The sequence below is a fragment of the Polistes dominula genome, unplaced genomic scaffold (assembly GCF_049000335.1).
Source record: "Polistes dominula isolate Pdom_NZ unplaced genomic scaffold, Pdom_raw_medaka contig_79, whole genome shotgun sequence".
NCBI classification, from domain to species: domain Eukaryota; kingdom Metazoa; phylum Arthropoda; class Insecta; order Hymenoptera; family Vespidae; genus Polistes; species Polistes dominula.
Genome location: NW_028300916.1, coordinates 2,985,849 through 3,009,872, shown reverse-complemented (window position 1 = coordinate 3,009,872; position 24,024 = coordinate 2,985,849). Strand labels below are relative to the sequence as shown.

The following is a 24,024-nucleotide window of genomic DNA, read 5'->3' as shown; positions in this document are numbered from 1 at the left end:
TTCCTTCTGACGAAACAAAAAAAAGGATTGCATAAGTGTTTGAAGTTTCATCAAGTCTATGCATGTTGTCTAACGAGTTGAATATTTTTGTCATCTCTTCTCCCCCTTGTTTTCTTTTTTTTTGTTTTATTTTATTTTATTTTATTTTATTTCTTCATAGACGATCAAACGAAAAAAAGAAAGTTTCTTTAAAGTAATAATCTCATCTCGTCATATTGAATTAAACGAGTTATTCTGCCACGTGTCTATTTTTCGTTTAACCTTTTTCTTTTTTTTTTTTTTAATACTATCTCTCTCTCTCTCTCATCGCCAATTAGTATCAAGACAAGATTCTCTCCCCGTTTATCCTCGAATCCGATACAAGAAACGTGTCTACTAAGTCGTTATAATCGTCTCTGTCATTCTGTTCTATAAAAATTCGATTTATGTTTTATATTATAATGCGATTATACTGCGAACGGATTTATTAGATTAACGTTTCTACGATTGCATATATATTCGATTTAAAACGTTGAACAATTTTGTAAGATTATTATTATTATTATTATTATTATTATTATTATTATTATTATTATTATTATTATTGATGGAATTGAAAGAAAAAAAAAAAGAAACAAACAAACAAAAAAATGATCTTCCTCGTTTATCTCCCTTTTCAGATAAAATATTGGACTTGTCAATAATAGACTCTTTGACAAAAAACCTTTTTCTACGATATGAAAACGAGAATCGTTAGTCGTAAAAATGCTATAGCAATATTTTCCTTCACGAAATAGGGGGAGAAGAGAGAAGCAAACTGGTGGGTGGTCTTCTTATTTTCGTGGGTATCGCGATAATAGGTGTTTGTGCGAATGTCGTGCACCCCCTTATAGAGGGATCACGACAAATCGACTTGCCGATGTCACTCCCGCCGAATCGTTTCCATTCACTAATTGTCCTTACTTTTGTATCCCGTCGAACATACAAAGAATCGAAAGATACCGTCCTTTCGACTCATTCCTATTGTCCAAACATGTCTCTCAATTTCTAGGGGTTTTTTTTTCTTTTCTTTTTTTTTCTATATATTATGTCAAAACGTAATATTAAAACATTTAGAAATACGATTAATTTATGACCTATATTTTATCTACGATTTATCTACCGATTAGGGTGAACCAAAAGCTCGTAAGCTTATTTTGAAATAAATGTAGTAGTCGTATCAACCAAGTTATGTTGATAAATACCTAGGAGTGATCATCACAAGTGACAGAAACCTAGAAGAGGAACAAACAACTAAAGCTTGTATAATCTCTGGATACCATATGAGATATCATATGGAGAAACAAACATATGTGAACATCAAAAGTAAAATAGGAATATACAAAACTTGCATCAGACCAATAGTGATCCATGAGACAAGGGCAGAGTCCACGATAACACAGCGTACCTGAGAACTAACAGAAATGGAGACGTTATGAACAATAACAGGGTACTCACTAAAAGACACAAGGAGAAACAAAGGTAATAAGAAAGGAATGTGAGATACAAAACGTTGTAAGATGGATAAAAAGGAAAAGAAGAGATTGGAGAGATCATGTAGATAGAATGGATGACAATAGACTAGTAGTAAAAACTAGAAAAAGTGGGAACAAATATATAAACTTGGAGAATAATGTTAAGTTAAAATATGAAAGGTGTCAAAAGACACCTTTCATATTTTATAATATAAATAGTGTTATAGTGTACAATAAGGTGAAGGTATCAGTCATTGACCATGTACCAAAATTTGAACACTTCTCGTCAATTAACAGAATCATATCATTCTGATTGTTTTTAGAAGTTGACATACATGGTCAATTACTAATACAAATTAATCAAATTTATGTAATATCTTGACGCATTGGGACCACTTACTATTCAATAAAAATGTAAAAAGTTATCACTATTGAAGATAAACATTTGTCTTAACTGGTCAACTACTGATGCCTTTACCTTAATGTTAGAAATACGAAAGATGGACTATTTTTGTTTTGTTTTGTTTCAGTGTAATGCAATATTTTATTTACTATTTAATTTAAGCAATTTATGATATAAAAAAAGTTGTTAACATTGTATAAAAAAATTCAAATAAATTTTGAAACTTGCTTTTCTTTTTTCAATTAACACTTTGACTTTACATTGGTTCGTGTATAATTTGGTTATAATGATCATTGTCAGCTATGATAAATTTTGTCTCTCATGTAAATATGTATATAAAATCTAAAAATGATATTTATGTATTTTTATACATCATTTAACATATAATCTATAACAAATATTGCACACCAATGATATGCAACATTAAATATTAAACCTGACAATGATCAATAAAAATACAGTCATTTCTCGAAACGACTATATATCGAGGACAACTTGTTAACTAGACTTGGTCTTCAAGGTTGACCTTAAAAAATATTATTGTTACACATCGTTGGATTAGTCCGTTTGCCATTATTAACAAATTTGTAACAAAATATAAAATTTTATATAAAACAATAAAATAAAATTCTAAATTTCAGAGCTACTTCCATATAAGAAAAAAGAACTAACATTATATAAACATTTTTTCATATAACTTTTGTTATACAAACTTTGTTACTACTATAATAAATTTGGTGCTATTTACTTGGCAAAAGTTAGTTCATTAACTATAACAATATAGTATATATGGAGTATTCCTCGTCAAATCGATTACTTTTGATCTCGACCCCTTTCATTTCTTTGTAATCTTTTTCCTACTTATTTATAAATTTTTAAACTAAGTATTTCTTAAGTTTATTATTTTTTCGCAATTTAATTATGTTTTTGTACAATAATAAACCTAATAAAATATATCTATATATAGATATATGTACAAATATATATATATATAAATATATATTTTTAATTAATTCGTTAGTTTAATTATCTATCATTTAAAATTGAAATAACAAAATTTTTGTTCAATTATCGTAATTAATATAATTAACAACAACTAACAGAGCTTTTATGAGATATCATAATTCTCATTTTGACAGATCAACTACTTCCTTTAGCGTTTTGGATTATCATATAGTATTCATTTTTCGTTTCCAATGGTTAAATGTTGAAAAAAAGGTTCTATATGGTGCCATTGAAGCCATTCATTACACGTGATGGATCGTTTTGCTTTGTTCTCTTCGGTCGGATTATGGGAGGTTCAAAATACCTGTTCTGCTTATTTTTCTAATCTGTTGCAAATATTCTTGGATGGTAGATCAAGGTTGATTAAAGTTGTTTGACCGTTTCTTCGATTGTCTAACATGAATTTGCTTTTCACTTCTGTTCTTATTATGTTGTTTCCTAATATTCTTGCTTTTCTTGATGGATAGGAGTCTCAAACGGATCAAAAATTACCCGATCTAAACTTAGAATACCATCTTTGGCAATTATGAACGTCTAATTCATTTGAATAAACATGGCAAATGTTTCTGATCGCAGAATTGTTGCTTTACTACCATTGCAAAAACTCAAAAAGTGCACAATGCTGAGAATATACTTTAATGGTATTTCGATTGTCATTTTATCTTAAATTGTACAAAAAAAATCATTCAATATTTACAGGGTATATAGGGTACATTGTATTGGCTATGATTATGTTACTTTAATAAAACTTTGACTTTCAAAAAAATATATGTTTAGTAGTATACAGTTAAATGCAATAAAATCCTATTGTTATGTTGAAAAATGACATATGTTTTATAATTACGTTTATTATTATTCGAAAAATGGAATGACCTGAAAAATGACATATTTTTCTTATTGACAAACATGCTATTTCATTTGATTAATAGCTAAAAAACTATCAATTAAGATAAAGCAACATTTTGAATATGATAAATATGAAGAATATGAAGCTTTTTTTTTATATTATAATTACGTAACAAGTTAATCATGTTTCTAACAAAAACAAAAATGTTTATATCTCAGAAACGGTTGACTTTTCAATCTATGGTTACTAAAGTTTTTTTACTCACATCAGTACAATGTATCCTGTATATTTTATAAATATTAAATGATTTGTTTTAGAGCACCATGTAGATATTATTATAGACACTCGAAACACGTGAGTTTTATAATAAATAGTTTACACAGTAAGCCGAGGCTTTTTAAAAATTTGTGCAAAAAAAAATATTAATTAATTATTTAAAAATAAACTTTATTTTTATTATGAATGCAGTTTACTTTAATGCAATTGCGGATATGCAGTTAGAATTTTATAGTTTTGAAATGATTCAAATTTGATAGAAGCAACACTGGATCCGTCCAAGGGCACAGGATTAATCCACGGATACGCGACGATATATCTACGTTGGCACTTTTTCGACAAAAAGATAATAATTCTCGTACTAAATGAATTTACATTGACAATAACGATTTTTTTTTTTTACACGTTCATCCTTCATTTTTATATTTAACTCATGGCCTCAGGTTCAGGTACAGATTTACGATCTGCGATTGACAATTATGATTTGCCAAAAGGATTGCATTTCTATAAAAATTGTTATGTGCCACTTGTTCTATAGATTTTAAAACACCTTTAACTGACCTTTAACAATAAGTATCTATCTAATATTTTCATCTTCTTCTTCTTCTTCATCGTCATCTTCTTCTTCATCTTCATCTTCATCTTCTTCTTCTTCTTCTTCTTCTTCATCGTCATCTTGTTAGGACTTCATACCGTGAGACTAATATTTTACAGGTACAGAGATGCACACTTTTAAGAAATTATTTGTAATGTACATGTATACACATTATCTAATCTCTAAAAATAGATTCGTATATAATAGTATTTGCCTATTCCTATCAAGAATCTACTATTAATAAAATAGTTTTATTTAAAATGGACATACATGCACACACACATACATACACATACTCTCTCTCTCTCTTTCTCTTGTTTTTTCACATCACACTAACAGAAAAACATTCTTCTTATTTATCTTCTTCTTTTTCTCTTTAAATATCTTTAACTAAGAGAATAAATTATTCCATTATTCTGAAAACAGACATTGAAATTTATCCTAAAATTGCCTACTTAAACCTAATTAAGGGAATAATTAGTGTAGTGTACATTAGTGTACATATTCTATACCAATCGTTTCTTGTCTTCCTACTTATTTTCATATAACGTATTTGGTATTATATAATTTGTCGACAAAGTACAGATGTTATAATATTTCATTACATTCATTAATTAATATCATTAAAATGAAATTCTGCCTAACGTAATATATATCTTCAGCTTCTCCATTGATATTGGAACGAATAATATTGCTAAAGACCTAAATGTCTAGTTTTTGTCAGCTTTCAATAAAAATAATTTCCTAATACATACACGAGACAACAATCAAAAAGCCTACTTATAATTTGCTAAGAATGCATTATTCATCGGTGGCTTGAGTTTGACGCACATATGCGTCCATAGCAACCAAAGAGCTAATGCAATTTGAACATTACCTATATTAATATAAATTAGGATATGAATGCTGAATAGAAGATACTAATGAACAATTAAATATAATATTACTAGAATATGCTGTTGAACAATTAAGAAAATGTTGTCTTATATATCACTTATTGTATCTCGTTTTCCGTTATTTGTTTTTCTTCAGGCGTGACAGTCAAAGTGTTAATCTGTTAGCATTACAGTAAGTGTAAATTTCTTATTGTATAAAAAAAAGTATAAAAAAGTATTAACACATCTTGCACGGTTTATTTTACCGCCAAAGTCTTACTGTGCGGCGGGGCGATTTTATACAATTCAGAAGCAAAATTCTTTCTGTATAAAATAGCTGTAGTTTTTAAATTTTATTAGATTTTCTTTTTAACATGCAACAATCCTTTAAAAACGACTTTAGTCGTTTTCCGCGCAAGATGTGTTAAAAATGTATAAAAGTGATGAAAACAAAAAACATAAAATCTACAATAAAATTATTAGAATTAATTTCTTTTTAAAATTGCCCGTTCGTTTCTTCATCTTTCAAGATTTCTTTGCAGTTCCATTCAAACAGCACCTAGTATCCTAGTAATAGTTTTCAAATCTTTCTTCTTAGAATTATCCAGATAACAGTAAACATTAATTAGTACTAATTTTGTACTCATTGTCTTCTACTTTAAAAAGTGAATTGAATTATTTTAGGATGTTGAAGAGTCGGAGACTGAATTGTTGATTGTTAGTGTTAAAGGGTTGGAGCGTTAGTCGGTTGGTGGTGTATTAATGTTGTTTAGTCTTTATAAAATGGTGGTGTATACATTTTCGTTTGTTGATGTTAAATTGTTGGAGTCTGAAATGTTGGTTGTTGGTGTTGAAGGGTTGGAGTATGAAGCGTTGGTTGATGGTGTTGAAGAGTCGGAGTATGAAAAGTTGGTTATTGGTGTTGAAGGGTTGGAGTATGAAGCGTTGTTTGTTGGTGTTGAAGGGTTGGAGTATGAAGCGTTGGTTGTTGATGTATGAATGTTGTTTAGTCCTGATAAAATGGTGGAAATTACAGTATCGTTTGGTGGTGGTGAAGTGTTGGAGTATGAAGTGTCGTTTGGTGGTGGTGAAGTGTTGGAGTATGAAGTGTTGGTTGTTAGTGTTGAAGGGTTGGAGGATGAAGCGTTGGTTGTTGGTGGTGAAGTGTTGGAGTCTGAAATGTTGGGTGATGGTGTTGAAGGGTTGGAGCATAAAGCGTTGGATGTTGGTGTTGGAGGATTGGAGTATGAAGTGTTGGTTTTTGGTGTTAAATGGTTGGAGGATGAAGCGTTGGTTGTTGGTCTTGAAATGTAGGAGTATAAAACGTTGGTTGATGGTGGTGAAGTGTTGGAGCATGAAACGTTGGTTGTTGGTGGTAAAGTATTGGAGTATGAAGCGTTGGTTGTTGGTCTTGAAATGTAGGAGTATAAAACGTTGGTTGATGGTGGTGAAGTGTTGTAGCATGAAGCGTTGGTTGTTGGTGGTAAAGCATTGGAGTATGAAGTATTGGTTGTTGGTGTTGAAGGGTGGGAGGATGAAGCGTTGGTTGTTGGTCTTGAAATGTAGGAGAATAAAACGTTGGTTGTTGGTGGTAAAGTATTGGAATATGAAGTGTTCGAATATGCTAGTGGCAAAGTGTTGGAGTATGAAATGTTGGTTGTTGGTGCTAAATTGTTTTGATGTAAAGTGTTAGAGTATGAAGTACTGGGGTGTGGTGGGTGTGGAGGGTGTGAAGTGTTGGGGTATTGATGGGGGACCATATCGTTTACAGGATAATGAGTATAAGGATGATAGTGTGGAGAATTTACTTGTCCAGGTGCACCAAGTCCAGACATTGCCGACTGCTGAGCTGCTGCTGCGGCCGCAGCAGCCATACTTGCAGAAATACTTCCGTAAGCTGCTGCTGGGTTGTAGTACGGCGCCATTCCAGCTTGTCCCATACTACCTGCCATACCTATAACATTAATGATTTAATTAAATTTTTTTTTCATAATCAAATATATATATATATTATCATTTAGTTTATTTTTATTAAATCTCTTTGGTACGACTGAATATTGCGCTGGACTGTAGTTCTGTAGGGGTAGCGGGGAAGGGCAGGGTTCAAGGAGAATTACGTATAAACGATAAATCTACTATTATGACGAACAATAACTGTTCCCTAATGAAGTTTTTCATGATTAAATTATAATTTCTCTTTTGAGAAAAATTGTTTTATTAATTACTTTTGAAATGATACACATATACTTTAACTTAACAAGGGATGTGGTCAGAAGTACCCACTTACGATTAAACTTAAAAAAAAATATTTTTCACATGAATGTAAGATTTAAAAATGCTTTCTAGTTGTGCTACGACTTCGAACTGTACGCAACGGTGAGTTTAAAAAAATGAAAACTAAGCCTTAAATTCAAGATGCATTTCTTATTTTAGATCTGTTACACTGTAGATCTTGTCTTATCTCATTTAAACTAATAATAGGATTAAAACATATTCATCTAAACTTTATTTTAACATTCTTAATTCAACCGTCTATTCTAATATATTTTTCTACATATTTTTATTTCAACCTTTTTGATATCATGTATAACTTAAAGGACACACATACACAAAACTCACGTACTCTCTTTTTCTTCAGAAAAACATACTTTTATATTCTTCATAACAACAGTTGATAATATTTCTTATACTTTTACCTAAACAGAAAAACATCTTCGCTTATCTTAGAATATTTATTTACACTTATAGGAAGGTCGTTTTTATCTTTTCTAAAACCATGTATTATATTTTCTCTTAATATGTGAGAAAATGTATTTAGTCTATTCTTAAAATAGCTAGCTACTTGAAAAACTAAGTAGAAATAAACCATTGGCGTACATATCAAATGTAGATATGATCCAAATAAATTTATTTCATATTTTAACAAAAATTACAATATAATATTTTTTGTTTTGGATTTGTACAGACATTTATTATTATTAATAAAAATTAAATTGTTTATATAGATGATTAATTTATTAAGTAAATTTATTGCATCATGCCTACGTTAGATATATACGTCAATGGTTTTTTTTTTCTAGTTAGTTTTAAGTAATTCTTTTCAAAATAGAATAAATACGTTTCTCACATAGACAAAAGAAAATAGATGGTTTCAAGAAAAGGTAAAAACAATCTTCTTATAAATATAAATAGATATTCTAGGATAAACGAAGATGTTTTTTTGTTAGGTAAAAGTATAAGAGATGTTATCCTTTGTTGTTATGAAGAATATAGAAGTATGTATCTAAAGAAATGAGAGAGTAGGTGAGTTTTGTGTGTGTATGTGTGCTTTAAAGTATACGTGATTTCAAAAATATCGATATAAATGTGTTGAAATAAAGATGTTGGAATAAACAGTCTGAAAATTCCCATACTTTTTGTACTAGCTCTAAGGTCTTATACAACATAGTTTCACACAACACGGTTTCACACAACATAATTTCACACAATACTTTTAATCATTCATTGAAGATAATTACTGTAAATTTAATTGATGAGTAAAAAACACATCAATTTTTACACATACGTAAACTTCAAAATGTATAAAGCAAAACTTAAAAGTACGAACACTTCTATTTCCATATTGTCTTTCAGTTTCTTAACAGAAACTGATGTAAATATCGTATGATTTTGAGTTTATTTCAAAAGATTTCAAAATCCGAATTCAAAAGATTCAGATTCGTGTTCTGATTCGGTTAACTCAACGATTCAATAAAATTGCATGTGAATCTTTTTCAAAATATATTTCGAATTCATGAACCTTCGTTTCTTACAATGATCAGGATTAAAATATTACCACCCTTACTTTTTTAGAGCAACCATGAGCAAACAAAACACGAATTTGAAAGATTTAGATTCGTGTTCTGATTCGGTCAATAAAATTGCATGTGAATCTTTTTAAAAATATATTTCGAATTCATGAAAATTATACAATAATGTTGATTGAGTAATAATGAAACGAATAAGAGAAATAAATGTAAGAATAATTAATTAGAAAGAACAAGTTTGTATAAAAGAAGAACCAGTAGGGATAATACATAAATCTGCCAAGAAGGAAATTATAATTTACGCGACAAAGCACCACTCATCATGCTTTCCTTAATGATATCAAGAAGGGCCGATGTTGGTGTTGGTGATGGGTTATGGTGTGATGGTAATGTTGATGGTTGTACAAGTGAGTAAGTTGAAGAAGGGTCCCGTAAATGTGAAAGAGAAAGAAGAAGTATAACCAAAGAAAAGGGGGAAGAGGAGAGAGAGAGAGAGAGAGAGGGAATAAATCGTCGAATAATTCCCTTCGGCGCGTAAGGGCCCTCTATTTGTGCGCGTTCTCGTTCTGGAGTCGTGTCACGATTCATTGGTGGTAGCCACGCGAACGCATAAACATGTCCCTACGAATGCGTTATTTATCGAATTGTCTCAAGTTCCGTGCGAGTGTCCGGTGTACGAAGTTGTACAGAAAACTCGGGAACTTAAATGAACTTCCTACTTTCACGTCGAACTTAACTTTCATCTAAGATTTATGAGTTTTCTCTTATTTTTCATCATTAAAAATGGTATTAAATCAATTCGTTGTGTCCAAATTATTATTAAGTGTAAATTTATTTTGATTTACGTTAATGTTTGTTTGTTTGTTTGTTTGTTTTTTTTTAATTAAAATAAGTTAAATATAAGTTTAATTATGACAATGGACTATGTCATGAAATTGGAAGAATTTGATATTATAATATAAATTTATAATTGTTAGATTCTAGATGTTTATTTATGTTATATATAATAATAATAATAATAATAATAATAATAATAATAATAATAATAATATATTTATAATTATATTATATTATATTATATTATATTATAATATACATATATTATATATATATATAGAATAATAATATATTTATTTATATAATATATTAATAACATAATTAAATAAATATATTATATTATACGATTATTTTGTAACATATTATAATACAAATTACACAATATATTATAAGCACCTTTTGCATGTTTAATGGTGTATTATATTTGGCGAATTCTATAAAAAACGATACAAGCAGATTTTCTTGTACCTTTGAAGTAAATTTTAGTATTTAGATACTTGAATATATACAAAGTTATATAAAGTTAGATAGAGAGAGTATTATCTTCCATATCAGTTTGCTTGATACAAATAACAACAAATATGGCTTAAGATGCGATAAAATGCTAAACTATGGCAATTATCGTCGATTCGAAGCTACGATTTGCTTTTCGTTAGAATGGGGAAATAAGTAAAAGTAGAAAATCTATGCACGTGTAAGTAACTGCATGAATATATTTGTGTGTGTGTGTTTCTTTGGTAAGATGAGAAAGGGTTAAGTCCCCGGGAGCAGAAAGAACATCTCAGAAATTTCAACTTTAAGCCGATAATTTATCCCAACCACCCACGCTCAACTCTTCACACGCGTGGCACCATTTCCACTGGTTATTCTCCTCCTACTTGAAAATGAAGAAGAAAGAATATAAGGATGAGTAGAAGAAGAAGAAAAAGAAGAAGAAGAAGGGAAAAGGTCGGAAAGAAGACGAGGAGTGAATTTCTCGCGAAACAGAAAGAGAAAGAAAAAATGAATATGAGAGAGAGATAGAGAGAGAGAGAGAGAGAGAGAGAGAGGATGAAAATAAGTGGAAGAAAGAAGAAAAGAGAAACGAAAGGTGGAAGGCTACGACCAATAAATCGTGGATTACCGATCACCCTTTTTGCCTTGTGGAAGTTCGCGTGGGCGGTATGGGGATAAATTCCAGCCTTAAAAGTTCCCCTAACACCTTCCCCTTCCTCCCATATCGCCCATTGCCGGAATTAATAATTTTCTTCGGCTGTTCCGCGAATAATATGCAGACCCGTATAACGCAGCCGTAAGAAGGGTGAAATCATGAATGAACGAATAAGAGAGAATAATATATCGAAAAGTCTAACTTTTCAATAGATTCAAAAAATATTGACTAACTTCAACCTGTTAAAATGTATCCTGTCGTATAAATAAAAATTCACTTTCACATCATTTGTTTCACAAATGCATCAAAAGATGTATATAACCTCAAAAAGATAATATGAAAATTTGAATGGAAAAAATTGAAATAAAAGAAAAGAAATAATAATTAAAGAACACATATGGGGTTAGGTTGTATGAGAATATAATCCTCTCGAGGTTTTCTATCCCTCAACAAGACTACCCCATTCGTGATTCTCTTTCCCCTATTTCTTTAACCCATTACGCACCACAATACAAAAATAAACTTAAATTAATTGTATAATGATATTCATACTAATCAAATAGAACTATTTTTGTTATAATTGTTTGTTTGTTTTTTTTTTTATTAAAATATAAAATGTCACAAGCTTCCAGATAAAGGGGTGGGTTCTAGAGTGTGGCTAGCAATTTACACTCGGTAAAATAAAAATAATGGCTCCAAGAACTAACAAAATTGTTTATTTAGGCTGTTAAGTTATGAATAACAGGACGAAGTAATAAAAAAAGAAGAAGAAGAAGAAGAAAAAGAAGAAGAAGAAAGCGTATAAATTCTTACATGCATCATACATAAGTGCATACGCCAGTTTTTTTTTTCTCCTAATGAAATCGAACTCGTTGGAAAATTAATAACGATCTATATTTGTTTACTTTTTTTTTTTTTTTTTTTTTTTAATTTCTTTTCAATGCGTGAACGTTTTCATCTCACGTAATTAATAATTATTGCTATTTGCATTGGCAAATATAAATAAAGGAAAAAAGAAAGAAAAAAAAGAAGAAAAAAAATAAATGAAGATAAAATCTTCCTATTCTTTCATTTTTATTCAAAATGATTGCCATCAACGAGTTGCAAATATTTGCCAGAGTTTTAATTCCATTAAAACATGCTTCCCTTTTCATTCCTAGCATATGTTTCGTAAAAGAACGTAGACAATGTCGCAATCGTGTTTCGAAGTAATTGCAAGCATTACGAAGCATCGGTAAAGTGCAGTCTTTGAGTTATTATCGAAACAAGTGGAATTATTGCATACGTCGATTCGACTGATCGTCGTCGTGTAAGATCGAATGAGGACGATCTTTAGAAATGTTCTTTTTTTAAATAGATAATTGCATTAATCGACGTCTATTGGAACATTCGAAATAATGTTATCACATTTTTAATATTATTTTCTTTATTCTTTTTACAAAAACAAAATTTACAAACCTAAAAAAAAAAAGGAGATAAAAGAACAGAACACAATAATAACGATAAAACAAAAATTTAGAAAAAAAATTAATAAATAATATTTAATATATTAAAATATATATTGTTAATATTTAACATAATTTATCATATTATAATATACAAAAACAAAATAATAAATATTATATAAAAAAATAATAAATAATATATATATATATATATATATTACATTAAAAAAAATATATAAAGAAAATGTAATATATAATAGGTAACGATATTTACGATGAATTTGTAATAAATAAAATTAATAACGAATATAAAACAAAATTTACAATTAGACAAAATCTTACAATACGTTAATTCAGACGGAATTCAACAGCTGATATAGATTGATTGAACAGATCTATATAACAATGAAGAAGATTAACTAATCGATACATTCTATTAATGTTGTATAATTATAAACATATACATACATATATTTTATTTTATTTTTTTTTCGAAATAAATCGTTAATCGGATAATGGTACAAACAAATTTCGATCTCCGTCTGAAGGTTTTAATTTTGAAAGAAAAAAGAAAGAGAGAGAAATAGATGAAAAACTATTTGGATTTTTAGTAAAAAAAAAAAATAAAAAATAAAAAATGAAAGAAAACGTGTGAGAAAGAGAAAGAGAGATAACAAATGTGTTCAATTTTTAATTCAGATGATTCGATTGTACGGGAAGAAGAAGAAACAAGAAAAACACACATAACACGTTAATAAATAAATAAATAAATAAAACAATAAATAATAAAATAATAATTAAGAATGGAAATGAACAATATTCGTTTTCTTGACGCAAATGCTTCGTCATAGGATATCTGTTTACGCAAGTGTAAAATACGAACTCTCTTTCGTTAGTTTACGATATTTGTCAGGACGTTTCGTTGACGCGGTTGCAGCATCGCGTAGTCGCGACGCAAGAAAGAGAAAAAAATAAAGAAAACAGAGAGAGAGAGAGAGAGAGAGCGAGAGAGAGAGACAAAGAGACAGAGAGGGAAAAATAAAGAAAGAAAGAGAAACGGAAGTGCGCATCTTTGATGCCAGAAGAAAACCGGGACAATGAAGGAGCCATTACCGGATCGTTCGTGCTAGCCAAAGAAAAAAAGAAAATAAAAAGAAGTCGAAGGGAAAAAAAAGATGAGAGAAATGTATATGTGTGTGTGTGAGAGAGAAAGAGAGAGAGAGAGAGAGATAAAGAGAGAAAAATAAAAAGGGGAAAGCGACTTTTCGAAACCGCCATTATGAGATTTCCGAGCGTGTTTATCCCGAGGGCATCGAGACCACTCTGTGTGTGCTTTCTAAATAACAATACGCGATCGAAATACTATCTAACCCTCTAGAGAGAGAAAGAGAGAGAGAGAGAGAGAGAGAAAGATAAAAGAGAAAGAGTAAAAGATACAATGAAAGAAAAGAAAAGAGATTCGATAAGGTAAGAATATCAAAGACTACCAACAACTATTTTTTTATTCCCCTTTTCGATTAAAGGTGCGTTGTTGTTGGATTTTTATTATTTTATTGATAAATTTTTTATTTTCGATGAATTATATCAACTAGGTATGTGTTTTGTTTGTTTAGAAATTATTCTAACAGAGTATTGCAATTTTTTCCTGTTCGTTAATTAAAATTCGTTCGTTAATATAAAAAAATTTCGTTAATACAATAATTAACAATATGCAAAATTGTTCATGCAATCGTAACGATTTCGTCTAGAGTCGTTAAAATAAATAAAACGTTCAAAATTAGATATGGAATATTACGCATTTAATATGTCCATAAATTTATAATAATAAAATAGAAAATAATATTTAAAATTAGAATAATAAGAATTATTTGTCTGTTGTTAAAGGGATTCGCTGTAAATGGAAAAAGTTTGACAAATTATTTTTTACATTTGTTAAGATAGAAAGTAGAAAAAGTTGATTAAAATAGGAATATAATACACAGTGTGCATTATAAATATTGGGCTGTCAAATAAATGATTGCTGATTTTGTCGATAGGTGGATTTTGATAACCAGCAATAACTTAGTTGCCAGCCCAATAGTTTCCTATTGGCGTACCTGCTCGCAGGGCGTCCATCGGTACACTCGGATAAGGGATACTATAAGGGTAACCTTCTTTCCGTAGGGTTTTAGGTTTCCTTCTAGGCCTGTATTTGTAATCAGGATATTCTTTCATGTGTTGAGCTCGTAACCTTTTCGCTTGATCGATGAATGGTCGTTTTTCGTCTTCCGAAAGTAGTTTCCATTCTGCACCTAAAATCAAAATAAAACAAACATATGAATACATTTCAAACAATTAGATTATAGACTGTTAATCAACTCTAACGTCATTTTTAAATTAGTTTTCTAAATAATAGAAAAAGTGTATAAGAAACGATTCTTTACAATTAATTGATACTATCCGAATAAATAGAAATACCTTTGATTACCATGAATAGACCTTAAACTGGCTTTATAAGTGCGAAATGTAAAATAATATTTTATTAATATTCGATATATAATATTGAAATAAAAATCTCTGAAATTGATAATTGATAAATTTGTTGACAAGTCTTGTTTAATAAATGGAAGAAAGAGAAAGAGAGAAAGAGACAATACATTGGATGGATTATGGTTGTAATGAAAACAGTACAAAACTGTTCGAAAATTGTGATGAAAAGGTAAAAGAAAAATAGAAAGAGAGAGAGAGAGTGTGTGGGAGGGAGGGTGAGGGTGAGAGAAAGAGAAATGATGACGATGACAACAACACGCACTTTGTAAACCTCCCACTGTTATAGTTACACGAATAACGCTTTGGATCAATGAATACAAAGGCCATTGGTGGATGTACTACATTTGTTCGTGGTTGAAGCGTCGCTTGCATCGCGATTCTGTCGTTGTCCTAGTCGAGACTGGTGGACACGAGCGTTATGATTGAATTGATCGACGTGCGGATGTTGTGCATTGTTTAATGGCGCGTCGATTATTATCGACTACGTTTCGTCCCACCATTTTTACCTCCTCCCTCACCACTTCCATCCCACCTTTTCTCCCCTTAACCATTTACCCAACCACCAGTTCCAACCCCCTTTCCACACAGATCCCGATTTTCTATATTTCCCTCTATTTTCCCATTCGATGGTAGACTACCGAACATGCGAATCAAAGTTTCAAACCTACCCCTTCTCCTCTACCCGGTAAAAAAAAGTACAAAAATTAAATAGTTTATTAATAATATTCTTGTATTTATATGATACTCCGATCACGCGTTTCTGTGTTTTTATTATACAATGTTAATTTAATATAATTCTAAACTATTTAGTTTAACAAGACTAAAACTGTTCTAAACTGTTTAACACAAAATATAATTCCGCAATTAGAATATAATACATAAAATAATAATAAAAGAGAAAATAGAAAAAGTAAGGTTATGTCGCATGTAAATTTGAAAAGAACGTATGGCATGAATATAGCGAAATAATCGAATTGTGATATAGTGTCATCTGTTGAAAACTTCCAGTACCTAAAAACTTAGATAACCACTAAATAATAAATCCTTAAATCAGCAATAAAAAATAGAAATAATCACGATAAAAACTATCCCATATTGTAAGTTGAAAAAAATCACACAAAATCAAAAATATTTCATCAAGATTGGTTCAGTAGTTTCAAAATCTATAAGAAATCAACAATGTGACACTGAATTTTTATGTATAAAGATTATTTCAAATTTATATTGTTCGATGATTAATTTTGATTAAGCAGAAAATTTAAACTCACATTCTATTTTACTAGATAAACGAAAGAAAGAAAAAGAAATAATTTAAAAATATATATAAAAGAGAGAGAGAGAGAAACGTGCGAAGAGAATCGCTAACACGTAAAGCAAAGCTTGTTGCTGTGCTCGCATAGCGAAACGCTTTTACGACCCTCGAGCTTCGTGTCGCGAAGCTTTCTCTCTCGCCACCAACGAGAATTGTTTCACTGGGAATTAATTACCACTTGTTGTTGGTGCGCCGCCGGCATCGAGAACAAAGAGAGAACGAAACCCTGGTTGTATCCTGCGAAACGCTTTCTATCTAACCTATACATATGCGTTTATAGTTGTATACCTGTCAGTTTCGAAGTTAGTATTGATATTATATTATGTATACAATCGTTGAGATTCGTTGACAAGAACAATGTTGCTTGCTTTTATACTTTTGACAAAATTTAACAAAAACAAATCTCTATATATTTAATTATTTATTTATTTATTCATATATTCATTTATTTATCTGATTAAACGTTTAATATGAACAAAAGACTCTATTCGAAGAAAGAATGTAAGTAACATAATACTAACGTTATATTTGAAATGAAATCTTTCTATCGGTTTTTCTAAAATTATTTCTGTCATAAATTCAATTCGTATCGGCTATCGACAAAAAAAAATTGCAAAAACATTTATTTGATTAACGATACATCTATCATTATTATCAATAATTTGTCACTATCTAAAACAAAATATTGAATGTTCATTTCTAACGAAAAATATAATATTCGACTTATACAGTGCAACAAATCAAATGCTGTTTAAAAAAAAAAAGGACAAAAATTATGCAACGATATGATAAATTAATTGTGTGTGTGTTCATCGGTTATTTGTTATAAAATAAATATATTTAACAATAATATTTACGATATGATATGATATGATATTTACGAATGATATTACATTTTATTTCTAAAGAAATCTCTTTTGCAAGGACTAAGAAGAAATACACATATAGGAAAAAGAAATCATAAGAGTTGAAAGAAAAGTTTCTAATGTCCCTTAAAAAGTATGCCTGAAGAAAATGCATTCCAAAATTGTACGATTGTAACTAATATATCCATAGCATAAGGTATCTTCTATATATATTTCAAGGATACAATATCAACACAGTAGTAACAACGAACACATACAACAGTAATAGCAACAGCAACAACAACGGTGACAACAACATGGCGATTGAGAACTCTGAGGTATCGAGAAAGGAAATAAAAGGGAAAGGAAAGAAAAGGAAAAATAATAAAAGTCCTCGATACGAAAGATAGAGGTGCACGCGTGCAAATTCTTCGTGCGAGGAAGAGTGGAAGAAATTACAGTGGATGGAAGAAACGAGAACAAGAGAAAGGGAGAGGGAGAGGGAGAATGAATCGACGTTGTTCGCGAGACCTTTTTACTCTTTCTCTATCTATCTTTCTCTTTCTCTTTCTCTTTCTCTTTCTCTTTCTATTTCTCTCATAGTCGTAGTTTGCAAGCAGTAGACTATGACAATGGGAAGAGAGTTGCTTTCTACATATATCGAGGCACATAGAGACTAAACAATACGAATACGTGGTGACTTACAATGAATCGGAAAGAATGGTACAGAAAAAGAAAAACAAAAAACATAGAAGAACAGAAAGAGAAAAAAAGAAGAGAGAAAGAGAGAGAAAAAAAATACAAACAAAATTCTTGATTTTCATCGTCATGATGAATAATTTACATTGACATCAACACTACGATCAATTATCATAAGTTTCTTCTTCTTTTTCTTCTTACTCATGAAATTAGTCAAAAAAAAAAAAAAAAGAAAAATAAGAAGGTTAAAAAAAAAAGGATCGTTTGAAGAGAATTCGTAAAAAAGCTCTGTAGAATCGTCGAAATGTCAAGTGTACTTAGTCTATTTATAGTATTATGCTTTATCCAATCGATACGCGTTTTCTCGTTAGAAAGGCAGGTGGTAGAGTGACGAAGAAGGTGGTGGTGGGTAGAGTTAGAGGGTAGTCAAGAGTGACGGGTTGGTGGAGGGTAAGAGAAGGGGGTGGTAGCTCGGTGTATTTGTTTAGAACAAAGGCTTCCCAGCAGCAGCAGCAACAGCAGCAGTACCAGCAGTAGCACTAGCAGCAGTAGTAGCAGTAGCAGCAGTAAAGTAGTAGTAGCACTGACGGTGTTAGTACTAGTACAGGTTATATTCTCTCTTTCTCTTATTTCTTCTCTTCGTCGTTTTGAAAACGACGACTACGACTACGACGACGACGATGACGTCGACTACGACGACGACGACGACGTCGACTACGACGACGACGACGACGACGACGACGAGCTTAAAGCACAATGGCGCTTGCTTTTCAGTCCTTTCGCCGACGGACAATGGCGTTTATTTAACATCGTTTAAAAGTACAAAGCCTGTTAATTAATGGACGGGGGCGGAAAGACTGCTAGAGAAAGGGAAAGAAGGGAATGGAGACCTTCCAGAGGATAACGCGGCCATGCCGACAGACCGACTACTACCACTAATAGGTACCTAACTTCTCTCTTTTACCCTTCTTTCTCTCTCTCTCTCTCTCTCTTTCTTTCTTTCTTTCTTTCTTTCTTTCTTTCTTTCTTTCTTTCTTTCTGTTTTCATTGTCAAAGCGGGGAAAAAGCTGCTGGTTTCGAGAGGAAAGTAATTCGCCGATGAGAGAGAGAAGAAGAATCCTAGGTACATTCCTTTTCATGAAATTCGCGAACTCAACGACGAGATGAAGTTTCTTTTATTTTTTCTTTTTTTTATTTTCCCTCCCCTTTTTCTTTCTTTCTTTCTTTCATTCCCTTCTTCTATTTTTTGTTTGTTTGTTTTTGTTATCGTTGTTGTTTTGACAACAACTAAAAAAATAATAAACAAGAATGACGCAAATAGTATACGATCGTAAACGTTAATTTAAGGTTTCTTTAACGTGGTAAAAAATATACATTTTTTGTACCAATCAATCCCCAAAAATCCCAACTACCTCTATCCATCAATCATATTCTTTCTTAGTTATTTATTTCTAAATATTGTAATATACGCTTATTTATATTTTGTTTTTTGTATGATGTTAAAATATAAATAAAGAAGGGGTATTCCATTGAATTCGTAGAAAAACATTTAGAAACCATCAAACCGTTGGTATCGCGAGTAACAACGTGAGAGTTATAAAGGAGCACGAATCGATCGAACGGAACAGTTCTCTCGTTCGCAAAGTCGACGTGCTGTTGTCGTGTCCGTGCCAATGAAACGTGGAAATTGGAAAACGTTTCCTATGCTTCCCGTCGTTCGTCGTATGTGTGTAAGACCCGCTATTTTTTCTTTTCTTTTTTTCTTTCTCTCTCATTCTCATTACTCGCTCGATCTGAACATTTTGAATTTTCTTTCTTTTATACATATTGTTTTATTTCTAATTCGTTTCTTAACCACTTGACATACAATGACGTCTCGGAGACGTCATTTATTTCTTATGCAATTGTAGACTTCGACGTCTCCAAAATGTCAAAAATTGTTTTCGGCTGTTTCTGCTTTATGAAGTGTCACACGTTACAAAATTATTAAATTATTATTTTATAGTATTATTTAATTAATTATTAACCTTATTGAATTTTATAAAGCAATGTAAATGTCAAAATAAAACGCGACGCATTTTATTTGTATGTCAAGTTAAACGATATAGAAAATTTACTTTATAATAAATACATGTTGAAAGAAAAAATATAATATAATAAAAAAAAAAAAAAAAACATGTGTGCAGATCACACAAGATAGTAATTTAGTTTATTCGCGTTGGTTTGTTACGTTCTGTTTCAAATCATCTTGATTGTAAAGAAGTTTTCACTTGAAGAAAAAAAATAAAATAAAAATAACAAGAAAATATCTTAGACGAGTCGTCAACGAGACTTCATCATTAAATATCCGAGTATTTATTAACACCTTTGATATATTTGCACTCGCGGCAACGCTCAATTAAGACGTTACGACCGACAATGCAAAACTCGAAGAAGGAAAATTGAAAATAATGGCGAAACGAGATGCTAAATGAGAGACACATAATAAGAATAAATTGTATGCCTTCGTGCTTCCTTGCGTTTCCCTTTTTCAAAGCTGCTTCACCATCTTTCCCTGCTCCACCTCCTTCACTACCTCCTCCTTCACCACCACCTCCTCCACCTCTTTCCACTTCTTTCTCATTCTCCATACTTTGTTAGCGGCGTTTCCCCTTTCTTACGACGCACTACAATGAAGCCGTTATTTCCGTAACGGAAGCTGCATCGTACCAATTAACGAGAACAGCCTCGGGGCCAACCAACGCCCAAGATATGATTTATATTTTTAATGAAATACAATTGGAATTAGAGAACATCGTTAATGTCTACTACTACTACTACTATTATTACTACTACGTTTCAAACCGAAAAATTGTGTTCTATTTTATTGTATATTTTTGTAACAACCGTTATATATTTATCTATGTATATTTTTCTACAATGATTAATAATCAGTTAAATCGATAATCGTTCAACGATCTTCTTAGTTCATACGATTACATCATCGATCACCGTTAACCATCAAGGTTTTCCTTAATTACAAACACCGTCGAATGTTCAACGTGAATAAAGAAATTTCATCAAAAAAATAATTTATAATTATTAACTCAAACATATATTTGTTTTACTTTAACAATTACATTTTATTTTTCAAATTATAGGATAAGAAAGAAGTATATCTCTTTGTAATGTCTTACATTGATGTAAATATCCAGGTAAAAAAGAAAAATAGCGACCGAGATGACTTTTGAAAGATCGTTTTAGAAACAGAGTGAGATTCAGAGAGAGAGAGAGAGAGAGAGAGATGAGAGAAAAATGAGATGAGAAGAAGTGTGGAAGAACGTTTCGAAACGATCATTTTCTTCTCTCTTCTCTTGCCCACCCCCTTTCCATCCCTTTTTCCCTTTTTGTTTTTTTAATCACGCGAGCGAAAGAGGAAAGGCGCTTAGCCGTACGTTTTCTACACGTTTTGTATACGATTCCTTTGTCGCGACGGCTCGCATTGTTCATTCGCGATTCTATAGGATTCGCACGGTGTCGGGGATCCTCCGCGAATTGTTTTCTTCGTAAATTTCAAGAGAAAGATAAAGAGAAAGAACTGGAAGAAAGGGAAGAAAGAAAGAGAGAGAGAGAGAGAGAGAGAGAGAGAGAGAAAGAATACTAATCAAAACGTAATCGAGTTACGTATCAATTGATATTTTTCTACAAAGTTTTGATCAATTACTTATTTTTTAACTAATTATTAAGTTGTTGCATAATTTCTTTAATATTTATTATTGAAATACTTGGCAAATTAATATTAATCAAAACCTAATTGAATTATATATCAATTAATATTTTTCTTTAAAGTTTCCGTCAATTATTTATTCTTCAATGAGATATTAAATTATTGCATAATTTTTTTAACATTTTTAATTTAATATTTGACAAATTAATATAATAGCAAAATTAATTCGAATAAAACATTTTGTTGAATTATTATAGTAAGTATATGTAAGTGGTTTCGTTAAATATGCAATAAAATTATTTAATATTATAAGAATAATTTATTATTTATTTCATACGAAAAAGAAGTATTACCAAATGTATGAAATTATTAATTATTTAATTAGTAAAGAAAAAAATATATCTATTTGTAAGTCACTTTTCAAGTAAATTACGACCAATGAGGGTTAAAATTAATTGAAATCTATAATCAGTAATAAACTAACAATAAGTAAGAGACAAATAATTAATCTCATACTTGTAGAACAGTAATAATTTTCTTTCAATTATCTAAAACAATATGCATATAAATACAAATATAAAAAGAAGCAAATAATAATAATAAAAAAAAAGAAAGACAAAAGGTTAGTCAAATGGATAAGAGAACCCTTTTCTCGTTAAGCAAAAGGGTTAGAGTTAGGAAGAAACGATGACGATGATGACTATGACGATAGCTACCTAACAACGCAAAGATTTCTCTGCGGAATAAACGCAGTAACGCGTCTAAACGAACGAATGAGAACGATAAGAGAGAAAGAGAGAGAGAAAGAGAGAGAGAGAGAGAGAGAGAAAGAACCAAGGGGACTGAGTTTAATACGCGGAAAATGTACGTGGTCCCTTAGGACACGTCAGGACTGGCGAAAGGCTAAATAGGATCGTCGTGGACGCTAAAAAAAGAAACATCTTTTTCCTACCCACCTCCTTTTCTACTCCTTCTTTTACCCCTCCTACTCTTTGCACCCCCCTTTTCTTCAACAACTTTCCTCCTTTACCCTCGTTGAGTATCCAACAGCAGAAGCCTGCACGATTCGTTTCTCCGATGTGGAAGAAACGAAACTCCGACTTAAGAGTGAGTAAGTGAGTGAGTGAGTGAGTGAGTGAGTGACTGACTGAGTGACTGAGTAAGAGTAAAAAAGAGAGAGAGAGAGAGAGATGTTTCAGTAAGCGACAGAAATACTTCATTACGATGAAAGCTTCTGCACGTAACTCTCCACGAGTCTCTTCTTCTTCTTCTTCTTCTTCTTCTTTCTATCCTCCCACCACCGGCCCTGTTTCTCTCTCAACAAGCATAGCTTTTTCCGTCTCTTTCCACGCGATACAACACACTATCCAACCCTCTCCAACCCCTCTTTCTCTCTCTCTCTCTCTCTCGCATGTTTTTTACGCAGGGTGGAACACCTTCTCTACCCAACGTTGCTCGTCCTCCTCCTCCTCCTCCTCCTATTTTTACCCCACTCTGTCTTCCATTCTCACTCCTCCTTTTTCTTCCTCCTTACTCCTCAATCTCTTCCTCCTGAAATCCCTTCAAACCCTCAGTCCCAGTCCCAGCCCCATCCTCATACCCCTTTTATTTCTTTTCTCATTCTCTCTAGCTTTTTGTAAAGTTACTTGCTGTTTGTAGTACGCCCACGCCCGTGCTCAAACTCGTGCATACGCTTAGCTTAGAGACAACAATGCATTAGGGGTATTTTAGACGATGGCCGACAAAAATGAACGAGAGGGAAAGAAAGAGAAAGAAGATTCTCAGATAAACGTCGATCGATGGAAAGATGTATGAGAGAGTGTTGTTAAAAAACCTTGAATTTGTGTTTACTGTGTGTATAGTAGATTTACTGTTGTATAACTGTAATGATAATAAATGAATAAATATTATATTATAATGATCATTAATAATCATGTGTCAAATGCAATAATAAAAAAAAGTTGTAATGTTGTATTAAAATGATCTGTAATTATTACTCTTTCATGATTAATGTTGTTAGGTTTTTTGTCTGATTTATTTGTAAATTTATTGAATAAATTAGGCTATCATATGAGTCCGAGCGATATTTATATTGTTTCTTTTTTTACTTTTTATTAAGATTAAGGTAAGAAATAATAGGGTAAGGAAAATTGTATAGAATTATCAATCGAGTTTGTATAATTTTAAATAACAAGTCATCG

General features: G+C 31.1%; 1 protein-coding gene across 1 annotated transcript in view; it reads right to left on the bottom strand.

Annotated features, from left to right (window-relative positions):
* LOC107074262 (uncharacterized) overlaps positions 1-24,024 on the bottom strand; it is a 36,704-nt gene that overhangs the window by 3,052 nt on the left and 9,628 nt on the right. The window contains exons 4-5 of the mRNA XM_089170622.1: positions 14,829-15,023; positions 7,303-7,448 (exon numbers count right to left, since the gene is read on the bottom strand). Coding sequence (XP_089026748.1) covers positions 7,303-7,448; positions 14,829-15,023 — 341 coding nt within the window. The remainder of the gene's footprint in view (positions 1-7,302; positions 7,449-14,828; positions 15,024-24,024) is intronic.